This window comes from Lissotriton vulgaris, chromosome 6, assembly GCF_964263255.1.
Source record: "Lissotriton vulgaris chromosome 6, aLisVul1.2, whole genome shotgun sequence".
NCBI lineage: Eukaryota > Metazoa > Chordata > Amphibia > Caudata > Salamandridae > Lissotriton > Lissotriton vulgaris.
Window position 1 is genome coordinate 1,100,698,249 of NC_141694.1, and position 16,716 is coordinate 1,100,714,964.

Below are 16,716 nucleotides of genomic sequence, written 5' to 3' on the forward strand. Positions count from 1 at the left end.
CTCGAGCCGCCACAGGTGGACCGGCACCGAGACCCAGAATGACCTCCCCACTTGTCTTTATTATTTTCTTTTTCTCTTTTGTTCTTTTCATCTCCCTTTCTATGGATGTACGGCACAATAGCTACCTTGTAAGTACTGATGTGTTACAATTGTACAATTGCAGTCAGTGATATGATGTTTTGGTCTGGAATGGTCGACAGTGTGCTGGGGGTGGGTTAGGGGTGTTCTCCTGAAAATATATGAAAATGGTCAAATTCGATTGATATGTATTGATGCGGCAGAAGCTTCTGGGTCACAGAGCTCTGTGTCATATGTGATGTTTTGACAAATAAAATGTGTTTTTAAAAAAACTACTTTTCTGCACGCCATTTCACTAAGAAATTATAAGTATGGTAGAAATCAGAGTTTTTACACAACCGCACAGAGAAGATCAACAAAATAATAACAGAGACGTTTATAAATGTCGCTGAAGTACAGCAGTGATTTTATTATCCTGTGTTTGAAAATGAAGGAGTCAATTCAATCACCATGTAAAGTTTATGGTGCTATTCTGAAAGCACAGTGAAATACCCAGAATACGCCACAGAGCACATACTTTCTGCATTAGCAGTCTGGACAGCCATGTAACCATTTGATGAGGGTCCATACCAGAGTGTAAAACAAAACATTTGTGAATCTGCAGTGAACATTGTTCATACCAGTTAGACATATGTTGCCCAAAATAGAACTCTAGGGGAAACAGGTGGGAAGCAGTTTTCGATCAAATATTAAAATTTTCTCTCATTTCTTCATCGTAAAGCAGCCTGTAAACGCCCCATGTATTAAGCCCAAGTATACAACCATAGTGATTTCGCACTGTGTCACCATCTTGCTTTAGTCAGCTGCAAAGGCAGCTTTGCTCGCCACAATTTATTGCCACAGTGGCTAACTGGAACCACAGAAACAAATTTCTCCACAGTGCTTATTGAATTCAAACAGCGCTTGTTGAGTCCAGACACTTCTCTCTTCATATGGGTGTGCGGCCGTGGTAATCGCAGACTTTTGATGCAGGGTTGTATATATGAATAAAATGAATACAGGTTATGTTATCTTCCCAATTTACACATGTATGTTACAATGCTGATGCTGACTTTAAAAAAAAAAAGGAAAAGTGTGATACGTTAAAATGTATCATTTTCTAGTGACAACCTGCAACTTTCAAATACTGTTATTATATTAGGGTTTGAAATAGATATTTTTAAGCATAAAAAATGGGGGAAAACAAACAAAATATTTTGATTTGCAAGCAAACTTGCCCTCTTCTCCTGTGACACGCCATGTTTGATGGTGAAATAACTCAAAAATCAAATTTTTCCCATCCTTTCTATAGAAAAGTAGGATGTCGTACTCATGACAACGTCTTTGTAAACTCAGATAAACATAATACTTATTTTACACTGTTTTTTTGGTTAGAATCAGGACTGCTTGTTACAATGAAAAGTGTCAATCTGAAGCAAGTCTGATGAGATTACTTCTTAGAAGTAATTTAAGGTTCATGTTGCTTTTTTGTGCCTTTAAAACATCCATGTCTTCTGTTCTGGTACAACGGCAGAAACGTAAAGACCTGAAGTGAAATGTCCACTGCAAGCAACTGCTATGCCAGCTTGAGACACTGGAGGTTCTTTCGCAGATTCAGCTGCTCCTTCTCCTGTCGCGTCTTCTCTACCTTGAAGGCTTCTTTATTGGCTTTCTTCTCCATTCGGCGTTCCTGTAAAGCCAAAGTATTAACTATTTATATTGTTTCACAAACGTGTTTTTAGACATTGAAAAAAGAATGTAACAGGTTACCTCACCTTCACCTCTAACATCACACAAACATCGTTGAGAATAGGCACCAAGATAAAGGCAAAATGTAATTAAAACTATTTAGAGGGTGGAAGTTAGTCTAACGTCACAATTATATTGTGCTTACCTCCTTGCAACTTAGTTTGTGCTGGTGGTTTTTACTGGTGCTTATATCACAGATCTGAGATGCTTTAGTTCCTTCTGCTGGAACCCGTCAAATGGCACATCACGCAGGCCAAATAGGCTTATGACTGTGCGCCCCGGCCAGCAAGCAATATTGGGGGCAGACTGGTTAGGGCAGTCAGAGTAAAGTTTGCAAAGTAGACTGGGAGCTTGAAGGGTTTTGTGCAATTTATAGGCACCTTTCTAAGCTCTAGTGGCTCGTAGATTTATTGAGGGAACTCATGCAGGAACATTCATTTGTATCCTTCTTCACTGCCACTTTATGTAAGAGTTCTGATTAAATTCCCTGCAGATGAAAAGCCGGATGGATTTCGTCATAGGTTGGTCCCCTTCCACTCAGTCACCCAGTCCTGATGAAGACCTGCTGTTGAGGCTTAGACTGACCTTCTCCCTTTCGCTGGGGCGAAACGTCGACACTCCACACAGCCTGGATTGGTTATTTGGTCCTTAAGGGGGAAATTAGGATTTAATAAATTACCTGTTATCAATGAGATCAGATGTGTGCTGGAAAATAAATGGGCATGCTTCTCTAATGATTATGAGCTATATTAAAGGTCTATTTTCTCCATTTTATTTCTCTGTTATAATTCCACCGATGGGCACTCTTTTCTCTCATTTTCCTATGGAGCAACTAAGTGAAAATAATGTTCTTATGTAGTTGGTTTTCATTAAAAAAACATTTTTTCCGTTGTGTGTTTGATAAGAATTGATATTGTTTTACATGTTCTTGTATCAATAGAAGAAATAGTTTACTCCCTTTTTCAGAGCACAGGAGGTTGTTATGAATAAATGAAAAGTATGATAAGTTAATTAGTCTGGCTTTTTCCTTTTTTGGTGTTCTCTCTGTGTGGACCACTATTATGTATCACACTTTTGTAAGGTCCTTCAGGTTATTGGGTCACCTCATTGCTATGTAATGGGTAGGACAAGACAGCAGGAAGAACATTCTAAAGTAGGGAAGGTTGTAGATACATGTTAACTGAAGCAGCTAAGCAGTAACACTTTAAGCCGGTAACTCTGTCTTAACTGCGATCTGAGGGTCGATTTTTGGCAATGATATAATGACAAGTCATTGTATTGTGGCTGACAAGCACCCAGTAGGCTCAGGTCCTTAAGTCACGGTTAGCAATAAAAACGTATTTATTATCATGCCAGATAAAAGTATTCCCGTGAAACCTTAAGGCAGGGGTTTCAGAAAGGTACCCCACAGACCAGAATGAGTTCCTTGATTCCTATTTGTTTACTCTTTGCTTATGACTGGGTATTCTTTGCTGCGGACTGGAACGAATATGTTACTTACCAGTATGCATCTGTTCTTGGCATGTAGGGCTGCTGACATTCATATCTGTGCATAGATCGCCGCCTAGTGTTGGGTGCGGATGATTGCACATTGTTGTCCTGGAAGAGTCTTCGAAGTATCACGAGATAGGAGGCTCCTCCCCTGGACTACAGTGCGCATGGGCATCCACTCCATCCTCAGATTGTTTTTAGCCATTGTGGCAGAGATGGAGTGTAATACAGTAAGTGATGACCATGGTAAGAGTAATTCTGAGTGCTGCAGCCGCTACAGGCCCCGGGGAGGAGGGCGGCGATATGAATGTCAGCAGCCCTACATGACAAGAACAGATGCATACTGGTAAGTGGCATATTCGGTTCGAGGCATGTGGGCTGCTGAATTCATATCTGTGCATAGAATATATAGCAGTCCCTCAATTAGCGGCGACCGCCTGTGCCAGTTGCAGCAGTCTGAGAAAGTGTTTTTAGAACAGCCTGCCCTACAGCTGCCTGCTGTTGGAGTGCACATCTACGCAGTAGTGTTTTGTAAATTTGTGTATGGTAGACCATGTGGCTGCTCTACAGATTTCCTCTAAAGGAATGTTTCCAAGGAAAGCCTTGGAGGCCCCCAACTTTCGTGTGGAGTGGGCTCTCGGGGGAACTGTTAATGTGCGCTTAGCCTTATGATAGCAAATCTGTATGCACTTAACGATCCACCTGGCTATACCTGCTTTGGAAATGGGGTTGCCTTTGGGTTGTGGTGAAAAGGCAACAAACAGTTCTTTTGTTTTCCTAAAATCTTTTGTCCTATCTATGTAGTCCATTAGAGCTCTTTTGACATCTAGTGTGTGGAGCATTCTTTCTGCCACTGAATCAGGATTCTGGAAGAACACTGGCAGTTCTATAGTTTGATTGATATGGAACTGTGAAATCACCTTAGGCAGAAACTTAGGGTTAGTGCGTAGTACCACCCTGTTGGAGTGAATCTGTATGAATGGCTCCTGGATAGTTAGTGCCTGAAGTTCACTAACTCGTCGTAGCGATGTGATTGCTATTAGGAAAGCCACTTTCCATGTCAAGAATTGTATCTTGCATGAGTGTAGAGGCTCAAAAGGTGGACCCATCAGTCTGGTGAGGACCACATTCAAGTTCCATACAGGTGCTGGTGGGTGTCGGGAAGGAATAACTCGTTTGAGTCCCTCCAGAAAAGCTTTGATGGCAGGCACTCTGAAAAGTGAGAGATGCTGCCTGTTTTGGAGATAAGCTGCTTTTGCGGATAAATGCATACGAATGGAAGCATAGGCCAGATTGCATTTGTATAGATGTAACAGATAACAGATGATGTTGTGAGTAGATGCATCTAGCGGATTAATGTTGTTGTTGGCACAATAAATGACAAACCGCTTCCATTTTGCCGCATAACATGCTCTAGTGGTGGGCTTTCTTGCCTCCCTTATGATATCCATACAGTCAGGAGGCAGGTTGAGGTAGCCAAATTCTAAGACCTCAGGAGCAAGATCGCCAGGTTGAGCGGTTGCGGATCTGGATGCTGAATGTCGCCATGGCTCTGCGTCAAAAGCCTGGGCGTGAGGTGCAGCCTTTGATGCGGTACCACAGAGAGTTCTAGAAACGTGGTGTACCATGGTTGGCGTGCCCATGTTGGAGCAACCAGGATGAGAGTCATCGAGTGTTGCTTCAGCTTGCGTGCCACTAGCGGTATTAGTGGTGCTGGGGGAAAAGCGTACGCAAATATGCCTGACCAGTTCATCCATATTGCATTTCCCTGCGACTGTGGGTGTGGGAACCTGGCGGAAAAGCTTTGGCATTTTGCGTTTTCCCTTGTGGCGAAGAGGTCTATCTCTGGATGACCCCACTGCTGGAAGTACGGGTGGAGTACTGATGGATGTATCTCCCACTCGTGCATCTGGTGGCTGTGCCTGCTGAGCAGGTCCGCCATCTGATTGTCCTTGCCTGGGAGGTGTTCTGCCATGAGGAAGATGTTTCTCTGATTGGCCCACTTCCACATGCTCTGAGCCAGATGAGACAACTGTGGAGAGTGTGTACCTCCCTGCTTCTGTATGTAGTACATGGCCGTCATGTTGTCCGTCCGGATCAACACAACCTTGTTGCACAAATGAACCTTGAATGCTTTCATTGCCATGAAGATAGCCATCAGTTCCAGAAGGTTGATGTGCATCTTCTTCTGCTGTGCTGTCCATAGTCCCTGTACTGTGTAGTGGAGTACATGAGCTCCCCATCCCTGGAGAGATGCGTCCGTCGTCAGTATAATCTGTGGCACATGCTCCTGGAACGGTCGGCCGCTGCAAAGGTTTTGTGGATTCCACCAATGCAGAGAGTTGGATGCGCGACCGGTCACTAACACTAGGTCTTTCAATTGTCCGTGAGCCTGATTCCACTGACGTGCTAAGCACTCCTGAAGCGGACGCATGTGTAGTATAGCATGCGGGACTATGAAGATGCAGGAGGCAATCATGCCTATCAACTGCATGAACACTCGTGCTGGAAGCGAGTGTTGTGGTTTGAATTTCCGTATCAGCAATTGCATGCTGTTGATCCTCACTGAATTTGGCTGTGCTTTGGCTGCCAGAGTGTTTATTGTCGCGCCCAAGTACTGCCGTACGTGGGCGGGCTGAAGGTGGGACTTTGGATAATTCAGTGAAAACCCCAGATCGTGAAGAAGGTGAATGGTGTGGGACATGTGAGCAGCACATTGCTGGGCCGTCTTTGCCTGGATTAGCCAGTCGTACAGATAAGGGAAGACGTGAACGTTCTGTCTCCGTAGGTGTGCAGCCACAGTCGCCAAGCACTTGGTAAACACCCTGGGTGCTGTCGTCACTCCGAAAGGGAGGACCTTGAACTGATAATGCTGATCCTGAATGGTAAACCTGAGGTATTTTTTCTGTGTGACGGGTGTAGCGGTATATGGAATTATGCATCCTTCAGATCTAGTGTTGCGAGGAAATCTCCCTGACTGAGTAACGGTAGAACCTGCTGTAATGTGAGCATGTGAAAGTGTTCTGATAGAATGTACTGGTTTAGGGGCCTGAGGTCCAGTATGGGTCTGAGGGACCCGTCCTTTTTTGGGATCAAGAAGTACAGCGAGTACACCCCTGTCCCTTTTTGTTCCACAGGCACGAGCTCTATGGCTCCTTTTTGCAGCATGCTGACTACCTCCTGCTGCAATAATTGTAAATGCTCTGCGGACATAGGACGGTGTCTTGGGGGTATGTTGGGTGGAGTGGATGTTAACGCCAGACAATAACCGTACTGGATAAGCTGCCTCACCCACCTGTCTGTAGTGATGGATTTCCAGACCGGCAGGAACTGTTGTAGTCTCCCCCCGACCGGTGTGGTATGGTCGGGGGGCAGTGACAAGACGTCACTGTTTGTTAGTGGCAGAGGATCGGGAGCTGTTGTTTCAAACAACCTCTGCCCTTGGTGCTGTTTCCACGATAGCCACCCCTATTGTGTTTGTTGTAGGTGGTCTGCGTGCCTCCTTTACTGTATTGTGTCTGCTGGGACAGCTGGCCTCTGGAAGCTCCTCTATTGTTGGAGCGACGAAAGGAACCACCTCTGAACTGCTGCGACTGTAGAGCCCCCATAGACTTTGCAGTCTCTGTGTCCTTCTTAATTTTTTTTAAGGTGGTGTCCAGCTCTGGGCCAAATAAGTGATCAGGGTTAACCGGCTGATTGAGTATGGTGGTTTGTATCTCGGGCTTGAAGCCGGAGATTCTCAGCCAGGCATGTCTTCGTAACATCACACTTGTATTAATCTCCCTGGCTGCAGTGTCTGCTGCGTCCAGCGCACACTTAATAGATGCGTTTGATATAAGTTTCCCTTCTTGTATGAGCATCTCTGCTGCCTCCTTGTACTCATCTGGCAAGTGTTGCAACAGGGTCTCGAGTGTATCATAATGAGCCCTGTCATATCTGGCTAAGAATGCCTGTGTGTTGGAGATTCGCCAGACATTGGCCGCTTGAGCTGCCACCCTTTTCCCTGATGCTTCTAGCACTTTAGATTCCTTGTCAGAGGGAGGAGCATCCCCCGTTGTTTGCGAGTTCGCTCTTTTGCGGGCATTGGAAACAACCAGAGAGTCCAACGGCAACTGTCCCTTGATATACGTAGTGTCCACAGGTGCTGGTTTGTATTTTTTCTCAATTCTGGGGTTTATTACCCTGGCGGTCTCCTTAAAGATGTCTTCAACGTGTTTTAGGACACCTTTTAGCATGGGTAGAGTTTTGACAGTTCTCTCTGAGGTTGAGAAGGTGTCAAACAAAAAGTCCTCTTCAATAGGGTCAGCATGGAGCTGGACATCATGATTTTTTGCTGCCCTCTCAATAAGTGCATTAAACGCAGCAGTGTCTTCTGTAGGTGAGGTTTTAATAGCATAGACATGACTGTCCGGGGCAGTTTGTGGATCCCCTGGGTCAACAGCGTCTGTCCAGGGTTCAGTGTGATCTTCTGGATCAGTGTCTACAGGATAACTGTAATCCTCATTGTCACCATCCCCTACATCCACATCTGAGTATGTGGGTGAAATAAGAGCAGTGTCTTGTCAATGTGGTTGTATAGGTTCAAAAAGAAGAGGTGCCTTAGCAGAATCCCTCTTTTTCTTCAATGGAATTTTATATGACCCCATAGGCTGTTCTGGGGCGATCTTTCGCTTGAAAATGGAAAGTCTACCCGTCTCAGCGTCGATGAATTGCCTCGACTGATCTTCCTGCGGAGGCTGTCGATGCTTGGTGGCCCCTTCCGTAGTTGTAGGCTTTGGCCCCATGGACACCTTTTTGGCTGCTTCGACTCCCGTCTTAGGGGCGAACGCCTTAGGTACCACTTTCGGCGGCAGTGTGAACTGAATCGGTGCCGACGACTTCGGAGGTTTACTGACTGGCTTCAGGGGTGGAGTGTCCTTCGGCCCGACAGCAACAGCCTTCTCTTTAATGCGTTGCAGCGAGTCCGACACCTGCTTCGAAAAAGAGGTGGATGGCTGTGTTGACTCGACGGGGTCTTTAGAGCCACTGCTAGTCCTGGACTCTTGGTCTTTACTGCCCTTAGCCTTGTCGAGTCGACGTTTAGGATCGAGAACGTTCTGAGTTTCGAGTCCCTTGTTAGTGTCTACGGCCTTCGGCGCCGACTTCTTCGGGTCGACGTCCTTGACCATTTTCTTTGGTGCCCCGGCCTTCGGCTCGACACCCTTTAGCGACCTCCCCGGGTCGATAACACTCTTCTGTTTCGTCGGTGCCGATGATTCAGAAGCCTTCGATTCGACCAAAGTAATACGCACTTTCGGTTTCGATTTCGTTTCCGGTGCTTTCGGTTTTGTAGACACCGATGCTTTTGGTTTCGATTTCGATCGGTCAACCGATGGCTTGTTGGAAATGTCCGTAGCCCGGCCTTGATGCGAGGCTGTAGAACCAAGCGTTTGATCTCGGGTAAGGCCATGTGGCGATCCCTCGACCTGAGCCTTATCGAGTGTTTTGGTCTCGGCCCCCGTAGCACAAGTTACTACTTGTGTAACGATATATCTGTAAGAGACATTAGTTAGTGATAGATTCCTTACCTTAGAATATCCCCAGGCGTCAGACTGGATCCGGAAAGTTTTGCGTAGCAGTACCCTTGCGCGTCGGTAGGCGTCGTCTGCGGCTCCGCGTCCGTCGTCGGCGTCGTGGGCGCCGTGATGACGTCGTCGGAGTACTTAGACGCCGCCTCCGCATGCTGATGTCAGTTCTTAGCCACAGCTTTTCCGCGCCAGAAGCGCAGAGCCATGACAAAAACCGACACTGGTGCCAAGAAACTAGGGCCCTGAAAGGGGATGACCTTAACCCTAGATATCGGTTCGCAGAACGGAGAGGATGGGTGGGTCGGTAAGGAATCTATCACTAACTAATGTCTCTTACAGATATATCGTTACACAAGTAGTAACTTGTGCATCTGAAAGAGACACGTTAGTGATAGATTCCTTACCTTAGAATAGATACCCCAGCAATACCATCCCCGTGGTGGTGGGTCTGCGAACCAATATTCACACCAGAAAGTCCTGGAGGACGGAACGGCCGAAGTAGCCATCCCTCCGGACTTGACTGTCCAGGCAGTAGTGCCTCGCAAACGTGTGCAACGAAGCCCACGTAGCAGCCTGGCAAATGTCCTGCAAGGGCACACCTCGGCCCAAGGCAGTTGTAGTGGCCGTGGCTCGAGTGGAATGAGCCCGCAGTCCAACAGGTGGTTCCTTCTTTGCCAAGGAGTAACACGCCTGGATGCACATGATAATCCATCGAGAAATGGTCCTCTTGTGCACCGCTTTCCCTTTCTTAGCGCCCGCGTACCCAACAAAGAGTTGATCATCCACCCGGAACTGGCGTGTGCGATCCAGATAGAACGAGAGCGCACGTTTTGGGTCCAGACGGTGGAGCCTCTCCTCCTCTCCCGAGGGGTGCGGAGGCGGAAAGAAGGTGGGCAATGTGATGGACTGCCCCATGTGGAAGGCCGTGACCACCTTAGGCAAGAAGGAGGGCCTAGTCCTCAAAACAACCTTGTCCGGATGGACTGAAAGGAAAGGAGGCTTACAAGAGAGGGCCTGGAGCTCACTCACTCTCCTGGCAGAGGTGATGGCTACCAGGAAGGCAGTCTTCAAAGAAAGAAGGCGAAGTGGACAGTTATGAAGTGGCTCAAAGGGAGCGCACATCAGAAATGTTAGAACCAGGTTCAAGTCCCACTGAGGCATCACGAAAGGAACAGAAGGAAAGGTATGAGTGATGCCTTTCAGAAATCTGTTTACTATAGGGGACTTGAACAAAGAAGGTTGGTCAGGCAGCCTCAGAAAGGCTGAAAGAGCCGAAAGATAGCCCTTGATAGTGCCCAGAGCAGAGCCCTGCTGGGCAAGAGAAAGAAGGAAGAGAAGAATCTCAGAGAGAGGGGCATTGAGAGGATCCACAGCCTTTGCTGTGCACCATGCCACAAATCTGTTCCACCTGCAGGCGTATACCGTTTTTGTGGAGGGACGCCTGGCTGCCAGAATGATGTTGCAAACTTCAGGAGGCAAGTCAAATGGCCTCAACTGTCGCCGCTCAATCTCCATGCATGGAGGTGGAGACTGGACAGGTTCGGGTGGAGGACCGTCCCCTGCTGCTGCGACAGAAGGTCCTCCTGAAGAGGCAGACGAACCGGGGGATCGACTGACATACTGAGTAGCTCGGGATACCAGTACCCAGTCCGGAGCCACAAGGATGACTTGTGCCTGGTCGCGCTTGATCTTCTTCAGCACTCTGGGCAGAAGAGGTATAGGCGGAAAGGCGTACAACAGACCGCAGCTCCACTCGCGACGAAAAGCGTCTCCGAGCGAGTGCCGCCTTGGAAATTCCAACGCGCAGAACTGATGACATTGCGCGTTCTCTTCGGTGGCGAATAGATCTAACCAAGGCTCTCCCCAACGCAGAAAGAGGCCTTGCGCCACGTCCGAGTTCAGACGCCATTCGTGATCCATCGAGCACCGACGGCTGAGTTCGTCCGCCCTGGCGTTCAGAGAACCTGCCAGGTGTTGAACCACCAGAGTCACGCCCTGATGTTCCAGCCATTGCCAGAGGCGCAGAGCCTCCTGGCATAGGGTCCACGACCCCACACCGCCCTGTTTGTTGCAGTACCACATGGCGGTGGTGTTGTCCGTGAACACCTGCACTGCACTCCCTCGGACAGACGGGAGGAATGCTTTCAGTGCCAGACGAATCGCCCGCAGCTCCAACAGATTGATATGGAGGCGGGACTCCGCCTGAGACCAGAGTCCTCTGATCTCCGCCTCTCCCAAGTGGCCACCCCAGCCCTGGAGGGACGCGTCCGTCACAACTACGTGCTCCGGTTGGAGAAGGGAGAGGGATCTGCCGTTGATCCAATCGCGGTCCGTGAGCCACCACTGCAGCTGTCTCGCAGTGCCCTCCGAGATCAGGACATGGTAGGACAGGTTGCCCCGGTGCTGGGCCCACTGAAACTTCAGGTCCCACTGCAGAGCCCGCATCCGCCACCGTGCGTGATGCACCAGAAGGATGCAGGAGGCCATCAGCCCCAGAAGCCGCAGCGTCAACCTGACCGAAACCCGGGATAACGGCCCGAAGATCGGAATCAGGGCCTGTATATCCCGAACCCGCTGTTCGGGCGGATAAACCCGAAACTGCGCCGAGTCGAGAACTGCTCCGATGAAAAGGAGCTTCTGAGAGGGGCACAGGTGTGACTTCGGCACATTGATGGAAAATCCCAGCCGGAGCAGGAGATCCGCCGTAGTCTGGAGGTGGTTGACGACTGCCTGGGGCGAGCCCGCCTTTAACAACCAGTCGTCTAGGTAGGGGAAGACTGAAACCCCTAACCTGCGTAGGTGAGCTGCGACCACCGCCATCACCTTCGTAAACACCCGTGGGGCGCTGGTAAGGCCGAAGGGGAGCACGGTAAACTGAAAGTGCTCGAGGCCTACCGTGAACCGCAGGTAACGCCGGTGGGCCGGCAGGACGGGGATGTGGAAATACGCATCCTGCAAGTCCAACGCTACCATCCAGTCTCCTGGGTCTAGGGCAGCCAAGACCTGAGCCAGTGTCAGCATTTTGAACTTCTCCTTCCGGAGGAAGCCGTTGACGTTCCTCAGATCCAAGATAGGGCGTAGGCCCCCTTTGCCCTTCTTGGGTACCAGGAAGTAGTGGGAGTAGCAACCACGACCTACTTCTGGCCCAGGAACGCGCTCGATGGCCCCCTTGGCCAAGAGGGCCGAAACTTCCTCCTGCAGGAGCCGCAAATGATCCCCCCGATATGCGGTGGTGTTGCGGTTGCATGGCTTGAGGGGTCGTCTCGAAGGGGAGGGAGTAGCCCCTTCGGACGATCTGCAGCACCCACCTGTCCGAAGTGACTGTGCGCCAGTGAGAGTGGTGATGGCGAACCCTGCCCCCCACTGGCGTCACATGGGCCGAAAAGCACGGACTAGGAGGGTTTAGAGGCGGATGCTGCGGGGGCAGGTGTGGACTGGCTCCGCTTGCCTCCACGGCGGTTTCCACGGCCGCCGCCGCGCTGTACGACAGTTTGCGGCGAGTGGCTGGCGGCACGCGTGGGGACGCCCCTTCCTTGGCCGCGAAAGGCACCCACTTGCTGGCGCGGGCCGAGAGGCTTACGGACTTGGCCGTAGCCCTGGAGTCCTTAAAGCGCTCAAGCGCGTGGTCTGCCTTGTCGCCAAAGAGGCGACGGCCATCGAACGGCATGTCCATGAGGGTATTCTGGACATCAGCCGAGAAGTTGGCGGATCTGAGCCAGGCGTGGCGTCGAATCGCCACCGTCGTAGCCATCGCTCTGCCCAGCGAGTCAGTTGTATCCAGTCCGCACCTGATCGAATACTTCGCTGCGTCCCGGCCCTCCACTAGGGCTTGGCCGAGTTTGGCCCGTACCTCCAACGGACACTCTGGCAGCAATTCCGCCACCGTTTCCCATATAGAATGGGTGTAACGGCCCAAGAGGCATGCGGTGTTGGAAGACCGCAGTCCCAAGCTGAGGGACGAGAACACCTTTTTGCCATAGGCCTCGTACCTCTTGGATTCCCGATCGGGGGAGCCGTCGGGAAGGCGGTCTGGGATTTAGAGGCCTGGATAACCAGACTCTCAGGGGTGGGGTGGGTGGACAGGAAACATGGGTCGCCCGGGGCCGGGCGGTGGCGTCTGGCCACGTTCCTATCTACAGGCGAACCTGTAGCGGGCCTGGACCAAGTGCCCAAAAGAACGTCCGACAAGGCCTCATTAAACGGCAGCATAGGCTCCATGGAGCATGACTGCGGCTTAAGGACCTCAGTGAGGAGGTTAGTCCTCACGGCCGCGACGGGGAGCTCAAGGCTCAAGGCCCAACGCCTTAGCAGCCCTCATCAACACCACACTATATGTCGCGCCCTCCTCCGAAGCCACGGAAGGAGGAGAGACGAATCCAGTGTCTGGAGAGGTGTCCAGGCCACTGGCCTCCCCAAGGTCTCCTGTCCAGTCCATGCTAGACTGACATTCCCTTGTCAGAGGGTCCTCAGACCCCTCCCAATCCTCCTCTTCCCCCATCTCCTGAGACTCAGGGTCGTAAGTGAATGAGGATGGATCATAGGGATGGAAATCCCCGACCGGCGTCGAGATCGGCGCCGACAGGCCCCGTCCCGACGCCGGAACCCATAGAGAGGAGGCATTGGGGACGGCGTCGGCCGAGGCCGACGCCGGAGGGGACACCACACGGACCGACCCCGGGGGGGGTTGTAAGGTCCACCGGGGACGGTCCAGCGCCCGACGAGGGCCGTACGGCACCCTGCGGCGTCTGGCCCGAAGGCACCGACGACGCCGGGACCGCTGAACCCTGCGGCGCCGAGCCCGAGGGCAGCAGCGGCGTCGGGATCGTGGGGCCGTGCGGCGCCGGCGTCTTCGGCGCTGGACCGTCCCCGGTGGACCTTCCGACCCCCCCCCGGGGTCGGTCCATGTGGTGTCCCCTCCGGCGTCGAGGCCGAAGCACCCGACGGCGTCGGGGTCGCAGCCCCCGACCCACTAGGGCCCCCAGACGGGTTCGCTGGGCCCGAAGGCGCTGCGGAACCCGTCGGAGAAGAAAGGGACCTCATGGCCATGAGGAAGCGCTCTATCTCCTCCGGCGTCGCGTTCAGCCCAGGGACGGGGGGGTATGGAGCCGAACGCGGCGCCCGCGACTCCTGAGGAGCCGCGTGGGCGGTGTCACCCGAACCCCCGGCCGCATTGCGCGAGCGTCGGGGGGAGTCGGAAGAGCGATGATGTCTCTTCGACTTCTTATGCTTCTTACCTGACGACTTGGACCCGGAGGAGTGGCGCCGACTCCCGGAGCTGTGACGGCTCCGCCCCCGCGACCTGTCCCTCGACCTCCCGTGGGACCGGGACCTCACACGGCGCGGGGCCGACTGGCGGATCTCGAGTCGCCTGCGGGACCGCTCCCGCCTGGCCTTCCTCGAGAGGGCCCGACAGTCGGAGCAGGCCTCGTCGTCATGGTCGACACCCAAACACGTCAGGCACAGGCGGTGCGGATCCGTAATCGACATGAGGCGTTCGCACTCGTCGCAGTGCTTGAAGCCGGGCATCCCTAACGGCACCATCGGAGTCGTGAAGACTTCGAAATAGATCAAAAGATCCAAAAAGTTAGTCAAAAAATGACTAGGGAACTGCTTTTTCCAGATCTGCGCTGGCTGGCGTGGAAAAAAGAAGAACTGACGTCAGCACGCGTACCTCGCAGATGACTTCTTCATTATCGACCATTTCCACATCTGCGTCGTAACTGGAGTCGATCTCCGATGCAGGATCAGACAGGTTCTCTTGAACTTCCTGCTAGACTCGCTCATCTTCCTCGGCATCGAAGATGTTCACCGGGTCAGGTGCCGTCTGCTGGGCCTCCTTTCGCGCTGCGCACCGAAGGCGAATAGCCTTCTTGGAGCGGAACCGAGAACAAGCCATACAGCTGGCTTCATCGTGATCCAGAGACAGGCACTTGTTGCACACCGGGTGGACATCGATGTGAGGATACTTGGAGTTGCAAACGGGACATCTCTTGAACGGGCTCCGTTCCATAATGGATCGTCGATAAGGCCTCTGGCATCGACCGGGCCTTAGTGCTGAAAAGACGTCCGGCTCGAGGATAGAGCTGGAACAAGTACTGGGCACCGATCGCAAAGACAATACCGACGATAACTAAAGGCCTTTTGGCCAAATATAAAGTTTTTTATCGATTCCGAACTTGAGTTAACAAATATACATCCGAACCCAATGGCGGAAAAAAACAATCTGAGGATGGAGTGGATGCCCATGAGCACTGTAGTCCAGGGGAGGAGCCACCTATCTCTTGATACTTCGAAGACTCTTCCAGGACAATAATGTGCAATCATCCGGACCAAACACTAGGCGGCGATCTATGCACAGATATGAATTCAGCAGCCCACATGCCTCGAACTCAGTGATTATGGTCAGTCAATTGTATATATTTTACACAACCAATCACACAGCAGATGTACTGATATTCTAAAGGCACAAGCTGTATTTTCATATATACAGCTACAGAGTTATAACTGGATCACCAACTATAGATTCAGGTCAGCTTAATGTTCTTCCTCTCCTTACAGTTTTCTTGAAAGAACACTGAGCATGAGACTCCAAAAAGGAACGATTACTAAATCTCAATTTGGAAGAGGCAAAAGGCGATGTCATGCTTTACCTCCGAAGTATGAATATTGAGTACAGGTATGTAATGTAATGTAAAAAGTGCTTATATAGCGCTGCGTACACCAGGTAGGTTTCTTGGCGCTTCGAAAGGGCAGGGCTCTGTCTTTAAAAAATGGTTAGTTGGGGTATGCTTGTGAAAAAGCCAGGTTTTCAGCCGTTTTCTGAACTGGAGGCGTTTGTTTGTTGTCCGTATTGGCAGAGGGATTTTGTTCCACTTTTGAGGTGCAAGAGTGGAAAACCGTAGTCCCCCGTGTTTGGCGCGCTTAAACTTAGGGATGGTCAATAGATATTGACTAGAAGATCGGAGATTGCGGGACGGAGTGTATTTCCTGATCTTATTGGAAATAAACTTGGGGCCTCCTCCATGTAGCGCCTTGTGAACAATGCAGGCCAGCTTAAAAGCACTACGTTGACTCACCGGGAGCCAATGGGGTTGTCTCAGCATTGGTTTCACATGCTGGCGAGCAGGAAGTTGGAGAATAAGTCTGGCCGCATGATTCTGAATCAGCTGCAAGTGCTGGACTTGATAAGCTGGAATCCTGGCATTAAGAGAATTGGCATAGTCCAGTCAGGAAATGATGAGCGCCATAACGACCAAAGTTAGTGCTTCCCTTGAGAGGAATCTTCTTATTTTCTTTATTTTCTGTAGAAGGAAAAAACAGGTCGACACTACGGAGCTAATCTGAGGAGTCATTGATAAGTCGTTGCTTATCGTTATCCCCAGACTTTTTACTTTAAGTGCGGGGACTGGCGAGGAGCTCAAAGATGTTGGCCAAAAGTTGGTGTTCCAAGCATTGAGGGTGCCTCCTGTCAGTATGAGCTCCGTTTTTTCAGGGTTCAGCTTGAGCTGGTTGGCACTCATCCAGTTGCTGATGTATGTCATAACAAACTTCAAGTTGGACTCTGAGGAGCTAGTGGGTTGTATGTTGAAGATTAGTTGGAGGTCGTCTGCATAGTTGAAGACCAGAACCTCCATTTCCTTCAATGCGAGGATCAAGGGCTGCAGATACAGATTAAATAAGAGTGGGGATAGAGAGGAGCCCTGTGGGACTCCACATTGAAGTTTTCCTTTTTTTGAGCAGAAATTGCCCAGGCGAACTGATTGATGCCTGTCTGTCAGAAAGGACTGGATCCATTGCAGTGCCTGGCCACCGATCCCTGCACTGCGAACACGGTCGATCAAGATGTTATGAT

The 16,716-nt window shown here is 50.8% G+C and overlaps 1 protein-coding gene across 1 annotated transcript in view; it reads right to left on the minus strand.

Annotated features, from left to right (window-relative positions):
- Window positions 1-453: 453 nt before the first annotated feature.
- The window catches only part of LTV1 (LTV1 ribosome biogenesis factor), a 235,808-nt gene continuing 219,545 nt past the window's right edge, over window positions 454-16,716 (minus strand). The window contains exon 11 of the mRNA XM_086927165.1: window positions 454-1,747. Coding sequence (XP_086783291.1) covers window positions 1,634-1,747 — 114 coding nt within the window. The 3' untranslated portion in view covers window positions 454-1,633. The remainder of the gene's footprint in view (window positions 1,748-16,716) is intronic.